The sequence below is a fragment of the Lipotes vexillifer genome, unplaced genomic scaffold, assembly GCF_000442215.2.
Source record: "Lipotes vexillifer unplaced genomic scaffold, Lipotes_vexillifer_v1.1 scaffold987, whole genome shotgun sequence".
NCBI lineage: Eukaryota > Metazoa > Chordata > Mammalia > Artiodactyla > Lipotidae > Lipotes > Lipotes vexillifer.
This window is the reverse complement of record NW_006787426.1, coordinates 711,598-731,677: the sequence shown is the minus strand read 5'-3', so window position 1 is coordinate 731,677 and position 20,080 is coordinate 711,598. Positions and strand designations below refer to the sequence as shown.

Sequence of the window (20,080 nt, the reverse complement as noted above, 5' to 3'; positions counted from 1 at the left end):
GCTGGGCAGCCGCTCAGGGTCCAGCCTTGAGGGGTGAGTCGAGCCAGCCCGCCCACGGCGAGGGAACCGGGCCCTCAGGAGACGGTCCTCGGGGCCAGACCCGCCCCGTCGCTCCTGGGCGCACGTACGCGCCCGGCCCCTGCCGGGTGTCCAGCTACGGGTACTCTCCGGGTACTCCGTCCAGGAAGCGCTGCAGCCCCTCTGTGCCAACCCTCCCAGGTGCCCTCGGCCCCCAACATCCCTCCTGACGCTCAGCACTAACTCAGGGCAGTGGTCGCCGCGTCTGTCCCTGAGTCCCAGCTAGAGCCAGGTGGGCGCCACGATCCCGCCACACCGAACTGCTCCTCAGCGCAGCGCGCCGCCGGCGCCTGCGCACGCGGCACCGCCCGCCCTCCGGACTCGGCCCTTCCTGCGCCTGCGCACGCGGCCCCACCTGCTCTCGTGGCACTCCGCGCGGCGTCCGGCTGAGCGCCCTCCCATCAACCCTCGCGCCCTGCTGCCCTGCTGGCAGGGCCCGGAAGCGCCTGCGCGACCGAGGCTTCAGGACGCAGGGCGCAGGCGCAGCGCGGCTGGGAGGCCAGCGAGGGGCGTTCCGGGAGCCGGCGCGGGGACGTAAGGGTCGGCCGCGCGCACGCAGGGGGCGTGGCCTCACGAGAAGGCGGAGCTGGGAGTCGCGCTGCTCGCGGCTGGGGTCGCAGGCTGCTGCCAGCGGGTTAGTGCGTTGGGGTCCGCGCCCTTCCGTCCCTTCCCGATCCCGGTCCGCGCCGGCCCTGGCCTCGCCTCACGGCGGCCGGTCTCGTCCGTTTTGTAGGTGCGCTCGGACTCGCTGTCGAGGGAACCGGACCGTCGTGGCGCCGCGTGGCCGCAGGTAGGTGGGCTTCGTGCGGCGGCGCCTGAACCGGGCGCGGCCTCGGCTCCGCGGGCGCACGCTGTCCTGTCCCGGGGAAGGGCCGGGTCCCTCGGCGCCGGGCAGGCTGGGGACCTCGCTCCCCGAATTAGCGAGAGCCAGGCGGGGCGGGGTCCCTGGCGCGCACGGCAGCGGCTGCCTCCACTCACAGGGGACAGGAGCGGGAGTGGTTCGTGGTCACCGTTTTTTCAGAGCTCGGTGAGGAACTGGACTGGACGGCATTTACCTGCTGTCTTCGGTCTCTGCCGCCCTAGCGTGTTTTTAGTGTTAGGATGGGACGGGCTTTCGGGTGGAAGACCCCCACCCCCCGCCTCGCCACCAGCGTTGGGGGTTGGGGAGGCAGGTGCTTAGGCCCCTGGCGGCTCCGAATGCTGCAGGCCGCCCTGGGAGGTCCTGGGCGGAAAGACCAAGAGGCCGTGCCCCCTGGAGGAGCTCCCGCAGATGGGGGTAGGTAAACACGTGGGAAGCCGCCCCGAAGGTGAGTGCAGACTGGCGGCCCTAGGTGGGAGCCGGTTGAGCAGTGGGGGCCGGGGTGTGTGTGTGTGTGGAGGGTTTGTTGGGGAAATCGCGCCAGGAGGGGTGAAGCAGAGAGCGCTCTGTGCAGGCCAGGAGTGGACCTCGTGTTGCAGGGAGACTGGGGAGGTGGCTACCCTCAGGCTGGACTGCGGGAGGACTCCTTGCATCCGACGGGAACTGCACCTCTTTTGTTTTGCGTTTCTTTGGGTTGCTCTGGGGTGATGGCCACTTTGCAGGGACCACCTTGGGGTGGGGAGAGTAGACAGAGCAAGTGGAATTTAACTCGGGATCGGATTCTGGGCTGTTGACAGGGAGGGGAATGCAGGGAGGATGTGTTTGGGGTGGGTGTGGCTGCACTGTGAGTAGCGACATGAGTCTGGGAGACGCAGGACGGGTGTGGGGGTGGGGGGAAAGCTGGAAGGCACACAGGTAGTGCTTGCCATGCTTCTGGGGCTGTGATCTAAAAAGATCTTATGACACTCTGCACCTGACGGTATAGTGCTTTGGCGGCTGGGAGACGGTTCACAGGACTGTGAAGCGTAGCTTGTAAATGGCGTGGTGACGTGTGGTGGGGTCAGCTGCCTCTGCCACTTACTGGTTGGCGTGTGTGGCCACAGACGAGTGACTTTACTCACCACCGTGCCTCGGGGTCAGCCTCATCAGGGGTCATTGTTGGGCATGACTAGAGCCGTCAGTGAAGGTTGTTATTGTCACTCCTGAAATTCTTTGACAGCCATCCAGGCTGTCCAAGGAAGCCCAGGGGGATCTGATCTGGCCTCCTGGGATTGACATCACCGCCATCCTTGCCTTTGAAACATCCCAGGTGGTGTGTACCTGCTTTCTGGGACCTCCCAGGCAGGCCTCTGGGCCCCCTTGCATGGAGAGCTCCTGGTGGGGGCCCAGGGTCGGCTGCCCAGTGGTGGTGGTTGGGCCTAGTTCCCACTCTTCCCACCTTGTTTTTGGACAGATCGCCTCGGATGGTGGCCTGCGTCTGACAGTCCCATCAGCTCTTCTCAGCTCTTCTGAGGCCGCAGTGGTCAGCTCCCCGCTCAGCACTTGCCTGGAGCACCCCTTCGCAACCGTCTGTCCCGTGTCTGCGCGCCGCTTCTGCCCACCCTCTGGGCGCCGTCCCTCCCTCCTCTCCCCCTTCTTTCTCTAGTTGACGTGGCAGCTCCCGTCTGCTCCCAGCATGCCTCGTGGCCGGCGCCAGGGCCTTCGCAGTCCCATCCGGGCGGCAGCCAACTACGCCAATGCGCACCCCTGGCAGGAGGACGGGGCCACTCCTGGGGTTGCGTACACCCCCTTAGTGGATCCCTGGATTGAGCGGCCCTGCTGTGGGGACCCTGTGTGTGTGCGCACGACCATGGAGCAGAAGAGCTCGGCGAGTGGTGCTGTGGGCTGTGAGCCCGCAGAGAGGGGCCCCCCGGCAATGCGCATGGGCCCGCGGCCCCGCAGGGTGGACTTCCACTGGGTGCCTGGCTCAGACCCAGGCACCTTCGATGGCTCCCCTTGGCTGCTGGACCGCTTTCTGGCCCAGCTGGGCGATTACATGTCCTTCCGCTTTGAGCACTACCGGGACAACCTCAGCCGTGTCTGCGAGATCCTCGGGCGCCTGACGGGCCGAGCCCGGGCGTGGGCAGCCCCCTACCTCGATGGGGACCTGCCGCTGCCTGACAACTATGAGCTTTTTTGCCAGGATCTTGAGGAAGTTATTCAAAACCCAAACAACTTTGCTGAGTACCACGCTGCAGGGCCCTATTCTTTGCCTCTGGCCTCGAGCCAGCCACCAGTGGCCCCACAACTGCCTGTGGTGAGACAGTACTTAGCTAGGTTCTCAGAGGCCTTGGCCCTCAACATGGGCACTCCCCCCAGGTCTGTCCCCGCTGCTCTGGCCACCCCCACTGTTTCTAGTTCCAATTCCACATCTAGAAATGCTCTATCTGAGCAGCTGCTAGCCATGGAGAGCAGCTCTGGGCCTGCGGAGCCTTCTGCCTTGTCCAACTCTGCAGGCAGCACTGGTCCTGGTCCCGTGGGGCCAACTTCTTCCCAGCCGGGGGAGGCGGCCCCCAAACCTGTCCTTGCAGTTGCAGAATCTGCTGAACCCCCTGCCCAGAAACCAGGTCCCACTAACCCAGGGGGTCCAGGACCCCAGAAAACAAAGGAGGAGGTTTCTGAGACAGAGGCAGGCCAGGAGGCATCCTTAAGTACCCCACAGGGGGCAGTGGACACCCCAGCCACCCCAGGAGAGCCACCATTCTGTCCCACGCCCCAACCCACAGCACTGGATTCCGAACACGGCCTGGGCAGGTGTGGCAGTGCCCCCTTATCATGAAGTGGTCTGCGTGGCCAGGGAACCCCACGGCCCCCCTGTCAGGACAGTGGGGTATTGCCAGCTAACTCTAGATGGGGTGCACCAGGTAGTGCCCTGTCCACTTGCCCCATTGCTGGGCAGGAGATGCACTTGTTTGGCGTCTACCGTGTCTGAGCACAAACAGCTCCCCTTAAACTCCCACCCCAGGGCACAGCAGGACAGTGGCCTCTGCCCTGTGCCCCTCATTCTCCAACTCACTCAGTGGCCCAGAGACTGCCTCCCACTGGGTTCTTGGCTGCATCCTAACACCTTGTTGGGAAGTGCCTTCTCACCTGGCCTGTTCCCGCTAGTTGGAAAGAGTTGCGTAGGTCAGTCCCCATCAAGTTTGTACAGTCCTTGTAACTAGTCCCCCCCAAACCCACCCCCTTCAGTGCTGGCTGGGACTGGACTGGGTCCTCTGGTCCAGCCCTTTTGGACCTAACTCTTGTGGTGTCTGCTTTGACTCCTGCCCCAATCTCTGCTCCCTGTGTCCCCTATCCTCTGGACTGGAAGTTACGGAAGGTTGCATGGAGGAAGCAGCTGCTTTCATTATTCAGTGTAAGTGGGAGGGTGTCTTGGCAGAGAAGGGTGCTTCCCTACGTACGGGCTTACCAGCAGCCCTGGCCCACTGGGACAGCTTTAATGCAGGAGGGTGGAGTGGGGGCCTCCTTGCCAGTCTCAGCTCCCTTCCAGGCATTTGCCTGCAGTGTTAGCATCTAGTCTTGTTTTGGCCCACACTGCCCTCCCCTCTGCTCTTCAGCAGTCCTGCCTCCACACCCGCTCGTGTACTTGGCTGCTTCAGCACTCAACGCCCAGCGCTGTAATGACTTGTGCCTCTGGATGGACTGTGAGTCCCTAGGGCAGGGCTCCATCAGTCAACCTCGTGTCCCTGCAACACAATCGGTGCTATTAAACATGGGTTGGTTCCATGGCTGAGTGAGTCCTTGTCCATCAGTGGGAGCAGAGTCTGGGCCCAGCCGCGAGCACCTGGTCAGCATTGCAGGTGTGGTTCATGGCAGGGGCTTGGATCATTGCAGGGTCTGGCTGAATGGGTGGGAGTGGGAGGCTTGGTGGGAGGAGTGTGGCCTTGAGAACTAGCTTCCTGGCCAGCGGTGAAGTGAGCAGGCAGCAGGCCAGGGCTGTGAGTCCCCAGGGCCGAGGGTGGAGTGAAGGAGTACCCGCTCTGCACAGGGACGGTTTTCTAGTAACAGAGCTGACTGGGAGGCTTCTCCAGCCCAAGTCAGCACAGGATGGGCACAGTGCATCTGCTCCGAGGGGCAGGTAGGCAAACATTTCAGGCCCCTGTGGGTCCTATAATTGGGAAAACAACACCTTCCTGGAGAGTAGGAAAGAAAAAGAAGTGGAAATATAACTGCAGTCAGAATGTAATTTTAGGAAGGAAAATAATAAGCAAATGGTAAAAAAATTTTAAGTAAAATAGACATTGTTGGGATTACTTCATTAGTAATTTGCTTGAAAAGGTTCTGGGTTCAGGTGGTTTTATTTCTGAGTTATTTTACGGCACAGACACCTCATAAGTAAAACAGCTGCGAGTTTTAGAAGTAGGTGGGAAGCTGATGTAGCCCCAAAGCAAAACAAGCAAGCTGATAAGAAATCAGCGTGCGCCCTTGGTTCTGATCCAGTGGAGGAATTTGGATGTTCCAGCCCAGCCTGGTCACACTGCTGCCCCCATGCTATTGTTCAGGCCCAGGCCCTCCTCCTGCAGGCTGTCCTGGTCAGCTGTGGCCTGGCCCACCTATGGGTCTGGTGTCGTTGGCAACATTGGGGCCCCAGAGCTGCCCTCTGGGGCGGGTGACCCAGTCAGCAGCTCTGCACAGGCTGCCTCTCCCGTCTCCACTTAGTGGACCTGGAGTGAGTTCCCTCAGCCCAAGATTTCCATCTTCCCTTCTGACCCCCGGTCTCACTGGGGGCCTTTTCCCCCTCGGGCCCCAGACGGCTCCTGCAGGTTCAGGTTATGGTCCAGCATACCTCTCATGAGGGTCATCTGCAACGGCAGGCCCGGGGGCTCTGGGGAGAGACTGGACAGGTGACCTGTGGAAAATGGGTCCTGTTGTTGTGCCCTGGCCATGAAGAAAAGGACGGGAGGGCAGGCCTCAGTTGTGAGGGCAAGGTCACCCATTCCTGGGGTCGGGAGAGGGTGGGAGGGTGCAGGCCTTCCAGACTGGCAGTGCCTATGGTTCCGCAAAGTGACTGCCCCATCTTTAGCTGGCACTGTGCCCTGCCTTTGGGCAGATGTGATGACCCAGCTGCTCTCCTCTGGGGGGGGGGGTGAAGGAACACAGAGGGCCAGGAGAGGGGGCTGTGCTGTGCGTGGCAGGAGAAGGGCCCTTGGGTCATGGCCACTCACAGCTCTGCACACGTAGGCAGCCCACCCAGAGGAGGGTGCTCTGGGCCTGGCAGGGTTGCTGGATGTGCTCAGGGTGGGCTGTGCTGGGGCGTGCATTCCAGACCATTGTGTCTGTCCCTCGCTTCCTTTGGAAATGCCCGGAGGTCTCATTTTCTAAAGCTGGGACACGGTGGGCACTGTGGGAGGGTTTGTAAAGCGCCCGTGTCCAAGGAAACTTCTAACACCGGAAGTGTTGAGGATGAGGTACTGTGAGATACAGAACATTTTTTAAAGCTGCAGGAACGAAAGGACGTGGAAATTGGTGTGGAAGGATGAGCAGAGAACTTGTAAATAAAGCCGAATAAATACAGGGGTTTAGTTCACGCTGGCAGCGCTGTTTCCAATTAATGGGGGTAAAGTGGATCATTCAGTGAGAGGACTTGGAGCAGCTGGTCGGTTGTCTGGAAAACAGTGAAACTCACTATGTGCCAGCCATGCTTCAGGTGGATTAAAGATTTAACGGTAAAAAGTCACAAAAGCACCATGGGGAGGTACGGGCAGATTTTCTGCTGTGATTCCAGACGTTCTAGGTGCCGGGAACCGCAGGCAGCCTCTGGGCGTGCTGAACCCTGGCCCGCGTGCAGGTGGCGGCTGCTCGCTCCATGGTCTCAGCTGAAGCATGAGCCATTGGAATCACCGGTCCTCAAGGGGGCGGGGTAGGGCTGAGTGCCCAGTGGGGGTCACCGCCTTGTTAACAGCCTGGAGGTCCGGCAGCGAGGAGTGCGGTCCCCAGGCTGCTGGCGCTGTGTTGGTCAGGGCGGGCCGACTGTGCTGCAGGAACAGAACCTCCACATGGTGGCCACCCCATCCATTGTGGTCCCTCGGGCCGTGCCGACGGCTCCACTGGCTACATTTCTCCATGACCGCAGAGACTGGGGAAGGACCGCTCTGAACCACTCGTGGTGCACGTCACTCCTCTCCGTTCACCTGGCCTGAGGGAGCTGCTGCGCCCTCCCGCGAAGTGGGTGGGGCCCTCAGCGCCGAGCCACAGGACACAGCCATGCAGCCGTGAGGGGGGCCACATGGGCTGTGGGGAGAGATGCCCATGCTCACCTGCTCAGGCTGTGTGGCCTAAGTGACAGGAGGTACTTCCTCCCGGTCCTGGAGCCTGGGCATCCGAGATCCAGGTGTTGGCAGGGTTGGCTGCTCCCGAGGCCCCTCACCTCGCTGTGTGTCCCCCGATGGTCTCCCTCAGTGTGTCTGTCCTCGCCCCCTTATGAGGACACTGGTCCTATTGGATCAGGGCCCACCATATGACCGCATTGAAGCTTAATCCCCTCTTTGAAGCCTCTGGACACAACCACGTCTGAGGTGCTGGGAGTGGAGCTTCAACATGGGAACTTGGGGGAGACAGCTGGGCCATCAGAACGCCCGATGTGGATTTCTTTGTTTCCCATCTTTGCAGTCTTGGGCAGTGCTGTCATGAGCATCCTTCTGATGTCGCCCCTGTGTGCAGAGCTGCTCCAGCCCTAAGCAGGACGTGCCCAGTTGTTCTGTATCTGGGACCCCTACAGAGGGTGCGAAGATGTCACTCTATATTCCCAAGTTTAAACATTCTTCCTTTCACGTGACTCTGGAATCTCCTGTCTCCCTGTCGGCGGGGCCGTAGGAAGGTGAAGAGGGACGTCCCTGGCTGCTTTCCACCTTTGCGTCCGAGCAGCCGGCCTGGGCCTGCGGTCGGGAGTGAGCCCGCGCTCTTACACCTGCCTGTGCGGGTGGCAGAAGTGCAGTCATGGTGCAGGGACACCTGCTGGCCACTGGGAGTGCCACATCGGCCCCCGAGCGGCCTCAAGTGATAGCGCCCTTCACCACCACCATGCTTAGGGGCCCCTCTCCAAGTGGGACTGGGTTCACGGGAACTTCCTGGGCACCAGCCCGCGGGCATCAGCCCCGTCCCAGGCCCTGGGGAGGGCCGTCTGGGCACTGATGTCAGCCCTGGGGAACTGGCCCCTGTAGACCATCCCTCCTGGCGGTAGTGGGCCCCAGAGGCCGGTGCTGGTGCCTGGGAACGGTCCCACTTCCTGTAAAATATGGAGCTTTTCTGTGCGTTCACCGGGAACAACCAGGGCGGAAGCCCATTGCTAGCCGGTCCCACCCCGGCCCCTAAGTGCCAAGCAGGCCGGCTGAGAACACCCAAGTGGCCTTCCTTCCTGCCATCTCCAGCTCCTGGACCAGTGTGGCTCCTCACCCTGGCATTTCCTCCTGGCCCGGCAATCATGGCCCGTCCCCCCATCCCAAGGAGTCCAATTGGCGCCTCCAAGCCCTCAGCTGTAGGAAGCCCTTCGTACCTTGTGTTGGTTAGGCCACAGAGGTACTTAGGGGTGAACGGGCTGTGCTCACCTCTGCCCAGGCACCCATCATATCATGTGGACCTTGACCCCAGCAGAGGAGCCTGGTCCTCTGTGGCCATCTTCCCCAAACACGGGGCAAGTTGGAAGGGACACTCACAGCCCCCAAGGGGCTTCACACGAATTGCTGGCAGCTGCCCAAGGGCCCGGGATGCTGCCCCAGGGATGTGAGGTCAGCGCTGCTGCTGCCTGAGCAGTGGATCCTGCCAGAGGGAGCAGCGTCCCTCCCAGGCTTTGCAGGAGCAGGTGACTTGCTTCTCTTGGATTGAACAAGAGGCTCAGGCCCAGGACGGGTGGGTGGCTGTCCTCCCCGCGCCTCAGGAGCACAGCACTCAGCTCCACTTCCGAAACTCATGTCCACAGCCATCCCCGAGTTTGCTTGTGGACCCTCTGGCTCACAGGGTGGTGCCCTGCGCACGGGGGGCGGGGTGGGTAGGCTGTAGTCGGGACTCGGGGGTTTCCTGCCGGCTGGGCTCAGGAGTCTTCCCCATGCACGTGCAGAACAGCCAGCATGGGCCTGCCAGCCTCAGGCCGTGCGCAACCGGGCGCAACTGAGGCCACCACCTGGGCTTCTGGGTGACGCTGTGCCAGAGGCGGGCAGGCCCAGGGAAGGGCTATGAGGGTGTTCCTAGTCTCCCCCCACCCACACACACACGGACACGTCAGGCCCCAGGAGGCAGGCATGGCTGGGTTGGGGGAAGGCAGTGTAGGGATGGTGCCCGGTTCCCGCCTCCCCAGTGGGCTTTGAGGCCCGCTAAGCATTCTCCTCCCCACCCCCTCCCCGGGCCAGGGAGCTGCCTCCCCGGAACCCCTCTCCAGGATCCGCATCTTTGAAGCCATGGATACTGACAGAGGATTCAGTGAATCCAAGGTCGCCAGCCGGGCGTTGACAGATGCCCGGCCACGATACTATTTCTGATTTAATAACCGAATGGGAGGCTGGCCCTTGGTAATAATTAGGGCTAATTACTGAGGAGGTGTTGACAGAAAGGCTGAGAGGAAACAAACTACCTTTATCCCGGGGCTTAGAGTCAGATTACACTGTGCTATCTGCCTCTCAGAAAGGAGACGCTTCAATCACTCACCAGAGGCTTCAAAGGGGAAGGGGCCCTGGCCGTGCACGGGCTCAGGAGGGCTATGAAGCATGCCTTTGACTCCGAATGGCCACGCAGAGCCCACTCCAGAGATGGTTTCTTTGTGAAGTTTGAGTTCCCTGGGCAAACCTGCCGTTGCACCCGGGCCTGGGCGGGGCTCTGCAGGCACGGGTGGGAGCAGGGGGCCAGGGCTGGTGCTGAGGCCAGGTCCTCCCTGGGCTGGGCCCATGCGTGGCAGTCCGCAGGAAGGCAGGGCGGCTGGTGCGTTTTCCTTGGCCCAGGGTGCGAGCTGCAGGGAACAGGGTAGGGCTGTCCGCCAGCAGGCTGTCCCCTGTCTCACCTGGACCCCTGAACCACAGCTTCTCCACAGCATTGTGGGCCAGTCCGGCCTCCTCGGAGGGGGCTGTGTCCTCGGCCTTACTATTGGGGGACCACTCCTGGGGGCCTGGGTGTCACTCACTGGGCTGCCCTCACCCATTGAGCCAGCACCGTGGACGGGATGCTGACCCACAGGGACCTTGGTGACGAGAGGCTAACTACCTAGAGGGTTGTCCTGTGTCTGGGCTTGTTGCTGACGTGCTGTGTGCCGACTCCCCTGGACCTCCCTGCGTTTCAGAGATTGGGGAGGGGTGGTGGTCAGACCTCCATGTCCTGTGAAGCAGGAGGCTTCCCAGTGATCTGGCCTGGACCGCCCTGGGGCCACCACGTCTGTAACGTGACTTCCAGGGGCCAGTTCTGGGATTTGGGCCTTGCTGTGGTCTGAGCTGATCAGGAAGGTGGAGGACGACGGGGCCTGCTCAGGATGGCCTGTCCAGGTGTGGCCTGGGAGGTGCAGAGGGACTGGGTCTCGGTTCCTCCTGGCCTGGAGAACCGGCCAGCTCAGAGTTCTCCTGCTAGAATGGCCGTGCCACACGAGAGGGAGGGGACTGCTGGGTCAGCATCTCCCTTCCCTGATGCTACTCTGCTTTGGGAGTAACAATGAGCATGAAGATGACAAAAGTTACCAATAAATTGCTTAGCTGAGTACTGAATACCTTGTGTTGGGGGTGCTATTGATGGATTTAAGTCTATTTATATTAGGGCAAAAATAGGATGGGAAATCACTTTAAATAGGAGAAGCACTTAAAATTTGGCATTAAATCTGTTTAAAGTCACCTTAACTGGAATGAGAAATTAGATCTAAAGCCAGAAAAATCTAGGCAGGAAACTGGGTTTTCATAATACCTTAGTGGTAAATCAAATACCATTAACTGTAGGTCAAGAAAAAATAGCCCCCAAATATTGTTCAATATATGTTATTTGAAAAATAGCCTCCTCGAAAATGGCCAGGAGGGCGGTGGCCCAGTGGTTGCCCCGTGCCTGGAAGGTGCTGGTGCCCTCCCCTTGCGACCGACCGGACGGCACGGTCGTCCCGTGATGAACAGCCTCGAGCACTGTGATCCACCCAAGTCTGGAGCTTATTCCGATTTCCTTAGTTTTCCTCTTGTGTCCTTTTCCGGGACCTCAGCTAGGACCATGTGACACTTGGTCACTCCCCTTGGGCCCCTCTGGGCTGTGACGCCCGAGACAGTTTCAAGGCGAGTACCCTCCACTATGATTTGCCGTGTGTGTTTCTCGAGATCAGCCTGGGGTCTGGGTTTCTAGGAGCAAGACCTCCAAGATAAAGGGCCATCGCACTGTATCAGACCCAGGGAACGTGCTGTCAGCATGACCTTGATTGCCTGGACGGTGGCGGTTGTCGGGTCTCCCCTGTGAGGAGGGCTTCTTCCATGCACACCCTCGCAGGCAGGGGTCCAGCTCCACCGTCTTGCAGGTCACTTGGAATTCTGCTCAGATTTTTCTGCTCTCCCCGTTGGTCATCTCTTCAGTCGTTTCCTTCATCACTGTGGACTCACTGTATCGAGCAGGACTGATTGTTAAGACACGTACTTACAGGGAGTCCCAACACATGTACAGAAACCGCTCCATGGTCAGAGCCCTCCTCTCGCTGCCCCTTGGTCATGAGCCCACCGCTGACCCCTGATCCCTGACCCCTGGCACCTCCAGTCACGCTGTCTACCTGGCCCTACCGTTTCCAGAATGCCGTGTGAATAGGGCCAAGCAGTATGTAGCCTGTTACTCACTCTGATTTTCTGGGGAGGCGTCCGTGGTGTTGCGTTCATCAATACTTTCTTCCTGTTTTATTGCTCAAGGGTGTGTTGTCATTTCGCATTCGGGCGATATTCTGAATAGAACAGGTGTTTGTTTGCACTTATGTTTTCATTTCTCTAGATTAAATATCCAGCAGCGGAGTGCTGGCAATGTGACGATCGGCTGTTTTGTGCTCCAGGGACCTGCTGGGCTGTCATCCAGGGCATGTGTGCAGTTTGTATCCTCACCTGCGGCTAAGCGGCCATTGGCTTCCTCGGGGGTTTGTCTTCTTCATTTGAACCGTGTTGTTTTCATTTGCATTTCCCTAGAGGCTAAGGATGCTGAGTGTCTTCTTGTGCTTATCTGCCATCTGTATGCCTGCCTTATAGGTGAAGTGTCGTCTGTTCAGATCTTTTGTTTAGTTGCTGTTGAGTTTTTAAAAATATTACTGATATACTAAAACGTGCACATATTTAAAGTGGATAATTTGATAAGTTCCAACACATGTGTAAGCATCACCATACCCAAGACATGAATGTGCCTGCTGTCCTTAGGGAATCCCTAGGGTTTCCTCCCAACCTTCGACCTTTGTAAGGCCTCTCCCCACTCCCTGCAGCGCCCCTCCCCAGGTGCCACTCATCTGTTTCCTGTCACTACTGGGTAGTTTGCACTTTTTAGGAGTTTATGTAAATAGAATAGGATATTTACTCTTTTTTTCTGGCTGCTTTTAGTCGATATATGATTTTGAGGTTGATTCGTGGGGAGGCGTGATCAGTGCCCCTTTGTTGTTGAGTATGGGTGTACCACCGATTGTTCAGCCTTGATGGATGTTTGGATTGTTCCCAGTTTGGGACTTTTTTTGGAGAAACAGCCACACTTTATTCCAAAGCCATTGTACCAGTATGTTCATAGGAGAGTTCCTCTGCTTCACGTGCTTCCCAGTGGCCAGGGGTGTGGTCAGTCTTTAATGTGGGCCGCTCCCATAAGCGTGTAGTACAGGTGACTGTGGCCTTCGTTTGCGTTTCCCTGATGACCAAAGCTGTTGAGTATGTTTTCAGGTCCTAATTTGCCATTTGCATATCTTCTTGGCTATAGTGTTTATTCACATCTTTTGCCCTTTCTTTTTAAATTTACTTTCTGTTTTTATTTACTTTTTCTTTGCTTTCCTAATGAATTTTGAGGATTCTTTATGTATTGTGGATTCATGATTTACAAATATTTTCTCCCAGTCTGTAGTTTGTCTTTTCATTTTCTTAACACCATCTTTCAAAGAGCAGAAGATTCTAATTTTCTTGAAATGAAATTTATCCATTTTTCTATTGTGGATCATGCTTACTGATAGTTTTTAAAAATCATGAATGTATGTTGAACTTTGCTGGATGCCTTTTCTGTATCAGTGTAGCTGATATGGTCTTGTGTTTTTTCTTCTTTAGTGTGTTAATGTGATGGAGTTATCTCTATTGATTTTGGAATATTGAATCTGCTTTGTGTTCCTGAAGTAAACTCTAGTTGGTCATAGTGTATTCTTTTTTTTTAAAACTTATTTATTTTATTTTTATTTTTATTTTTGGCTGCATTAGGTCTTTGTTGCTGCACGCAGGCTTTCTCTAGTTGTGGCAAGCAGGGGCTACTCTTCGTTGTGCATGTTGTACTGGCTTCTTGTGTTGAGGAGCACAGGCTCTAGGCATACGGGCTTCAGTAGCTGTTGCACATAGGCTCAGTAGTTGTGGCTCGCAGGCTCTAGAGCACAGGCTCAGTAGTTGTGGCACACGGGCTTAGTTGCTCCATGGCATGTGGGATCTTCCCAGACCAGGGCTCGCAACCATGTCCCCTGCATTGTCAGGCAGATTCTTAACCACTGGGCCACCAGGGAAACCCCCATAGTGTATTCTTTTTATATACTGCTGGATTTGATTTACTTTTTTTTTGAGGATTTTTACATCTGTATTCATGAGGGATATTGGCTTGTGGTTTTCTTTTCTTGTACTGTCTTTATCTGCTTTTGGTATGAGGATCATGCTGGCCTCAAAATGAATTGGGAAATGTTCCCTTTTTTTCTGTTTTCTGGAAGAAATTATATAGAATTCGGTCTATTTTCTCTTTAAATGTTTGGTAGAATATGCCAGTCAAGTCATGTGGGCTGGAGTTTTCTTTTCTTTGCAAAGATTTTAACTAAAAATGCAATCCCTTTAGTCACTATAGGGCTATTCAGGTCATTTCTTCTAGGTGACCTAGAAACCCCCTAGTCTGTGGTCTTCAATTTCTATTTCATCTAAGTTGTTGGATTTATGTGCACTGAGTTATTTATGGTATTTCCTTATCCTCCTTTTAAGGTTAGTGGTGTCTGTAGTGATAACCCTTCTTCCATTATTATAATTTGTTTCTTCTCTTTTTTCAGTTGTCAGGCTAGCTACCAATTTATCTATTTTATTGATCTTTTTAAAGATCCAATCTGTGGTTTTGCTGATTTTTCTCTGTAGTTTTACAATTCTCTGTTTTATTTATTTCTTTTCTGACCTTATTATTTCCTTCCTTTTCCTGGCTTTGGGCTTATTTTTCTCCTTTTTCTAGTTTCTTGAGGTAGAAGCTAGGTCATTGATTTGAGACCTTTCTTCTTTTCTTTCTTTCTTTTTTTTTTTTTAAAGAAAACGTTTATTTTATTTTATTTTATTTTATTTATTTATTTTTTGCCACACTATGAGGCTTGTGGTACCTTAGTTCCCCAACCAGGGATTGAACCCAGGCCCACTGCAGTGAAGGCACGGAGTCTTAACCAGTGGACCACCAGGGAATTCCCCCTTTCTTCTTTTCTAATTTGGCATTTGATGCTATAAATTTCCTCAAAGTCCTGTGTTAGCTGCATCTGACAAGTTTTGATATTTTATATTTTCATTTTTATTCAGTTCAAAATATTTTCCAATTTCTGTTGGGACTTCTTCTTTGGCCCATTGATTATTTAAAAGCATGTTGTTTGTTTCCCAAATACTTGGAGATTTTTCCAGTTGTCTTTCTGTTATCGATTCCAGGTTAAATCCATAAGGTCAGAGAACATTGTGCGCTTTTGGTTCTTCTACATTTTTTTGAGATATAATTGACATATAACATTGTATTCGTTTCAGGTATACAACATAATGATTTGATAGTTGTATATATTGCAAGATGATTGCCATGATCAGTCCAGTTAACATCTGTCACCTCACATAGAAACAAAGGTTCCTCTACATTTTTTAAGGTTTTGTTTTATTTTTTTTTGGCTGCATTGGGTCTTCATTGCTGCGCACAGGCCTTCTCTAGTTGTGGAGAGTGGGGGCTACTCCTCGTTGCGGTGCGCGGGCTTCCTATTGTGGTGGCCTCTCTTGTTGTGGAGCATGAGCTCTAGGTGCATGGGCTTCAGTAATTGTGGCACATGGGCCCTAGAGTGCAGGCTCAGTAGTTGTGGCGCTCAGGCCTAGTTGCTCTGTGGCATGTGGGATCTTCCCAGACCGGGGCTCGAATCCGTGTCCCCTGCATTGGCAGGCAGATTGCCAACCACTGCACAGCCAGGGAAGCCCTTAAGGTTTGTTTTAAAACACAGGATATGGTCTATCTTGATGAACGTTCCATGTATATTTGAGAAGTATGAGTTGTTCTGTTGGTGGAATGTTCACTTCATGTCAGCTCAGTCCAGTAGATAGATAGTATTAGGTCTCCTGTACTATTTTCTGGCCGTTTATTGAGTTGATTGCTGAGGAGGAGTTTAAGTCTCTAGCTGTGATTATGTATCTGTCTACTTCTGCTTTCATTTCCATCAGTTTTTCTTCATGTGTTGTGAAGTTCTGCTGTTAGCGGAGTACATGTTTAGGACTTTCATGTCTTCTTGATGAATTGATGCCTTGTGTCATTGTGTGTTTTCTTCTCCCTGTTAATAGTCCTTGTTTTGAGGTCTACTTTGTCTGATAATAATGTATCCATTACACCTTTTTTTTGTTATTTGTATAGTATATCTTTTATATTTTTACTTTCAATTTATCTATGTTTTATTTTTTAATTTTATTTACTTATTTATTTTTTGGCCACTCTGTGTGGCATGCGGGATCTTACTTCCCTGACCAGGGATCGAACCCATGCCCCCTGCATTGGGAGCACAGAGTCTTAACCACTGGACCACCAAGGAGGTCCTCTATGTTTTTATATTTAAAGTAGGTTTCTTCTAGATAATTTTTTTTTTTTTTTTTGCGTTATGTGGGCCTCTCACTGCTGTGGCCTCTCCCGTTGTGGAGCACAGGCTCCAGATGCGCAGACTCAGCGGCCATGGCTCACGGGCCCAGCCGGTCCGCGGCATGCAGGATCTTCCCGGACTGGGGCATGAACCCATGTCCCCTGCATCGGCAGGCAGACTCTCAACCACTGCGCCACCAGGGAAGCCCTCTTCTAGATAATTTACAGTCGGGCTTTTTAAAAATTAGCTTATAGTTGTTGGGTCTTATAATAGCATGCTGAGAGCATTTATGTTTATTGTAGTCATTTTTATGGTTCTGTTTAGGTCTTCCATTTTGTTTTCTCATTTTCCTGATGCTCTGGCCCTCTATCCCTTCTTTCCATCCTTCTTTTGGATGATTTGGATATTTTCAAATACTCTGTTTAAATTTTCTGTTAGCTTTTTGTCTGTATCTCTTATATATTATGTTTTTAATAGTTAGTAACAGCCTTACATCCATGTGGGTCCCCTTACCCTCCCCCCTTCATGTTATAGCTGTCAGATTGCAAACCCTGACAATATACATGTTCACTTAAGAGGTGGAAATTTGTCTTTTATGTTTACCATTTCTCTTCCTCTATCTTCTTGGAGTTCCACATTTCTTTCTGATCTTTCTTTTGAGCTGTAGAACCTTCTTTAATATTTCTTTTAGGGAGTATCTTCCCGCAAGAAATTCTCTTGGTTTTCCTTCACCTGAAAATACCTTTATTTTGCCTTCATTCACAAAAGATAATTTGCTGGATATAGAGTTCTTTTGTTTACTCTAAAGATGTTCCACTGTCTTCTGACTTCCATGGTTTCTGATATGAAATTCACGTTCACACAGATGATTATTTCCCTATGTGTAATGTGCCGTTACTGTCAGGATTTTACTGCTGTTATTTTTCAGCAGTTTAATTATGACATGAGTATGGTTTTCTTTGAGTTTATCCTGCTTATGAGTTCTTGAATTTATACATTTTTGTCTTTTCCCAAATTCATGACATTTTGGGCATTATTTATTCAGGTAATTTTCCTACCCCATCTCCTTCTCTTCTCCTCAGACTCCCATGCATGAATGTTAGACCTTTTTCTATTATTCTGCAGTCCCTGATGCTCTAATCATTTATTCCAGCCTTTTTTCTTTCTGATCTTATATTGGATAATTTCTTTTGACCAGTCTTCATGTCACTGACTCTCTCCTTCGTCATCTCTGATTCCATTATTGAATGTCTTTATTTCAGATATTGTATTATTTAGTTCTGGAACTTCCTTTTTTTAAAAAAATTTTTCTCTCCGCTGGGAACTTTCTTTCATTCAAGTGTGTTTACCTTTGCCTCATGGAGTATAATCATAAAAGCTGCTTTAAAACCCTTATCTGATATTCCCAACATCTGAACTGTCTTGAGGTTGGCATCTGTAAATTGTCGTTTCCTTTGAGAATTGACCTCATTTCCTGGTTCTGTGTGTTGAATAATTTTGTGTTGTATCCTAGACATACCCTGGACCGGGTATTACATTGGGTCCTCTGGAGAATGTTGAGTTTCGTGTTAACAGGCATTCAACCCAGTTAGATTGTCTCACCCTCTGTGGGCTACAGTTTTACTTTCATTTCCATTCTCAAGGCTCTTGATACACTGCTTTGGGTCTGTCCCACTCACCAGCAACTCTGGGTTCAGCCTGAGACTTGGGCAGTGGTTTAGGTCCTAGTTCAGGTCTTAAAGCTGGTGCTGCTTTGGGTCTGTCCCACATGTATGTAGCTCAGAGAAGAGCCTGGGGCTTTTGTGGGTTCATTCACAGAATTAAGGGATCTTTTTCTTTAGCTCTCTCCTCTCTGCCATTCTCATACCCACATAGGATCTGGCAGGGTTCTTTCTCCATGGTTCCTCTGACCAGAAAGACAGGGGAAAAAAAAAAAAAAAAAAGAAAGACAGGGGTCTCTCAGAGTCACTTCCACATAGCTCCGTGTCCAGGGCCCATCCTCGGGGCAGGGCCAAGAGAGAAGAGAAACACAGGCCATCAGAGAGTCAAACCCTAACTTTTTAGAATCTAGGATTCTATTGGCTTTTTGACTGTATTTCTTGTATTATATATTATGTTTTTAACTCAATCTAGGACTTAAACTAATCTCAGTGCAGAGAAAAAGTGTCTCTCCAAGTTTTGGCTCCCACTGCCTTGCAGCAGTGTAACTTGGACCCACCCTCAAGGCAGTGCCCCAAGACATAAAAATAAAAGCAGGAAGCTTGTGCCCATTCAGATCAATTCTCCAAGTTTTTGCTTGCCTCCAAAGTCTGTCTGCTATTGTTCACTTTTCAGAGTTTTCAAGTAATTGTTTATATTTTGTCTAGAGTTTTTAGTTGCAATCTGCCAGATAGAGAGGAGAGAGGCTGTAGTGAGCCTGCTTCATCCTGGCCAGAACCAGAAGCCTCTTAAGGTGGTATTAATTTACATTTCTCCATGAGTGAGGTTAAGCATCTTTTCTTATGTTTAAGGGCCATTTTCATATCTTTATTTGTGAATTGTCTATTCATGTCTTTTGCCCACTTTTCTATTTGGTATTTAGTCCTTTAATTTTGAAGACTTTATGTGTTTTAAAGATACTTTGATTTTTATCTCTTTTGATGTGTAAAAGTTAAAAAATTTATTGTTAAGTATTTTATCTTCTTAGTTGGTATTGTAAGTGGGATTTTCTCTGACGGGTTATTGGTTGTGTACATGGAAGCTGTTGAGTTCTCTTTGCTAGTTTTATTTGCTGCTACTATCACTGAAGTTTTCCTTTAATGTTTGTTTTTTCATTTGTTTGTTTTCTTATTTGTTTTTTGGCCGCGGCCATGGTGGACAGCATGCAGGATCTTAGTTCCCCAAGCAGGGATCGAACCTATGACCCCTGCAGTGGAAGCACAGAGTCTTAACCACTGGACCTCCAGGTAAGTCCTGTTCTTTTAATGTTTGGATCTGTTTTATCATTGATTATCTAGGGCTTTCAATGTATACCATCATGTCATCTGGAAGAGAATTTAACATCTTCTTTTCCAATTCATATGCCTCTAATTGATTTTTCTTGTCTGACTGAATCAGCTTAAACCTCCCATACAATGTTGACTAGTAGTGTAGACAGTGGGTATCCTGATCTTAATGGAAATACCTCTGATATTTCTTCATAAAGTAATGTGTTGGCTTTAGAACTAAGGAGGGTGTGTGTTTGTGTGTGTGTATGTGTGTGTGTGTGTATGTATTATAATCATTTTTAAGAAACCCATCAGTTTCTGTTTGCTTAAGTACTTTAATTAAAAATGGGTATTGAGGGCTTCCCTGGTGGTGCAGTGGTTGAGAGTCCGCCGGCTGATGCAGGGGACACGGGTTCGTGCCCGGGTCCGGGAAGATCCCACATGCCGTGGAGTGGCTGGGCCCATGAGCCATGGCCGCTGAGCCTGCGCGTCCTACCCCAAAAAAAAAAAAAAAAAAAAAAGGGTACTGAATGTTGTCAGAGGCTTTATCAGCATCTATGGAGATAATCATATGCTTTTTCTTCATAAATCTATTAATATGATGTATGACATTAATGGATTTCCTAATTGAACCAACTTTGCATTCTAGGATAAATTCCACTTGGTCAGCATGTATTATGTTCTTAATTTGATGTTGTATTTTGTTTACTAATATTTTATTTGCTATTTTTGTATGATGTGATATCAATCTCTATTTTTCTTCTCACCAAAGCTTTAAATATATCTGATGAATCTTGGTATGTAATGTTGTTTTGTCATTTTAAAAAATTCGTGGTTTAAGTATTTCCCCTTTTACCTAGAAGTCATTTAATAAATTTTTAAAAATTTTTAGTTGGAAAGATCTTTTTGGTTTTTATTTTGTTAATTTTTTGGTTTAATTGCACTGTGATCATAGAATATTGTTTATAATGTTAATATTTCTTCTTTGCGGAACTTACTGATGTTTCCTTTGTGACGCAGTATATGATCACAGAGAATGCCTTCATGTGCCCTTGAGGAGAAGGTGTAGTGTCTGTTGTCAGAGTGTGGAGTTCCCTACAGTTGCATACTGTTTACCTTGTTGAGTCTTCTGTCTCCTTACTTATTTTGTCACTTGGTCTGACT

General features: G+C 51.7%; 1 protein-coding gene across 1 annotated transcript; it reads left to right on the top strand.

The window, feature by feature from the left end:
• The first annotated feature begins 2,612 nt into the window (after nucleotides 1-2,612).
• Nucleotides 2,613-3,755, top strand: RTL10 (retrotransposon Gag like 10). Its single transcript, XM_007460025.1, has one exon. It carries the CDS (start codon nucleotides 2,613-2,615, stop codon nucleotides 3,753-3,755), a length of 1,143 nt encoding a protein of 380 aa, XP_007460087.1.
• Nucleotides 3,756-20,080: the final 16,325 nt, after the last annotated feature.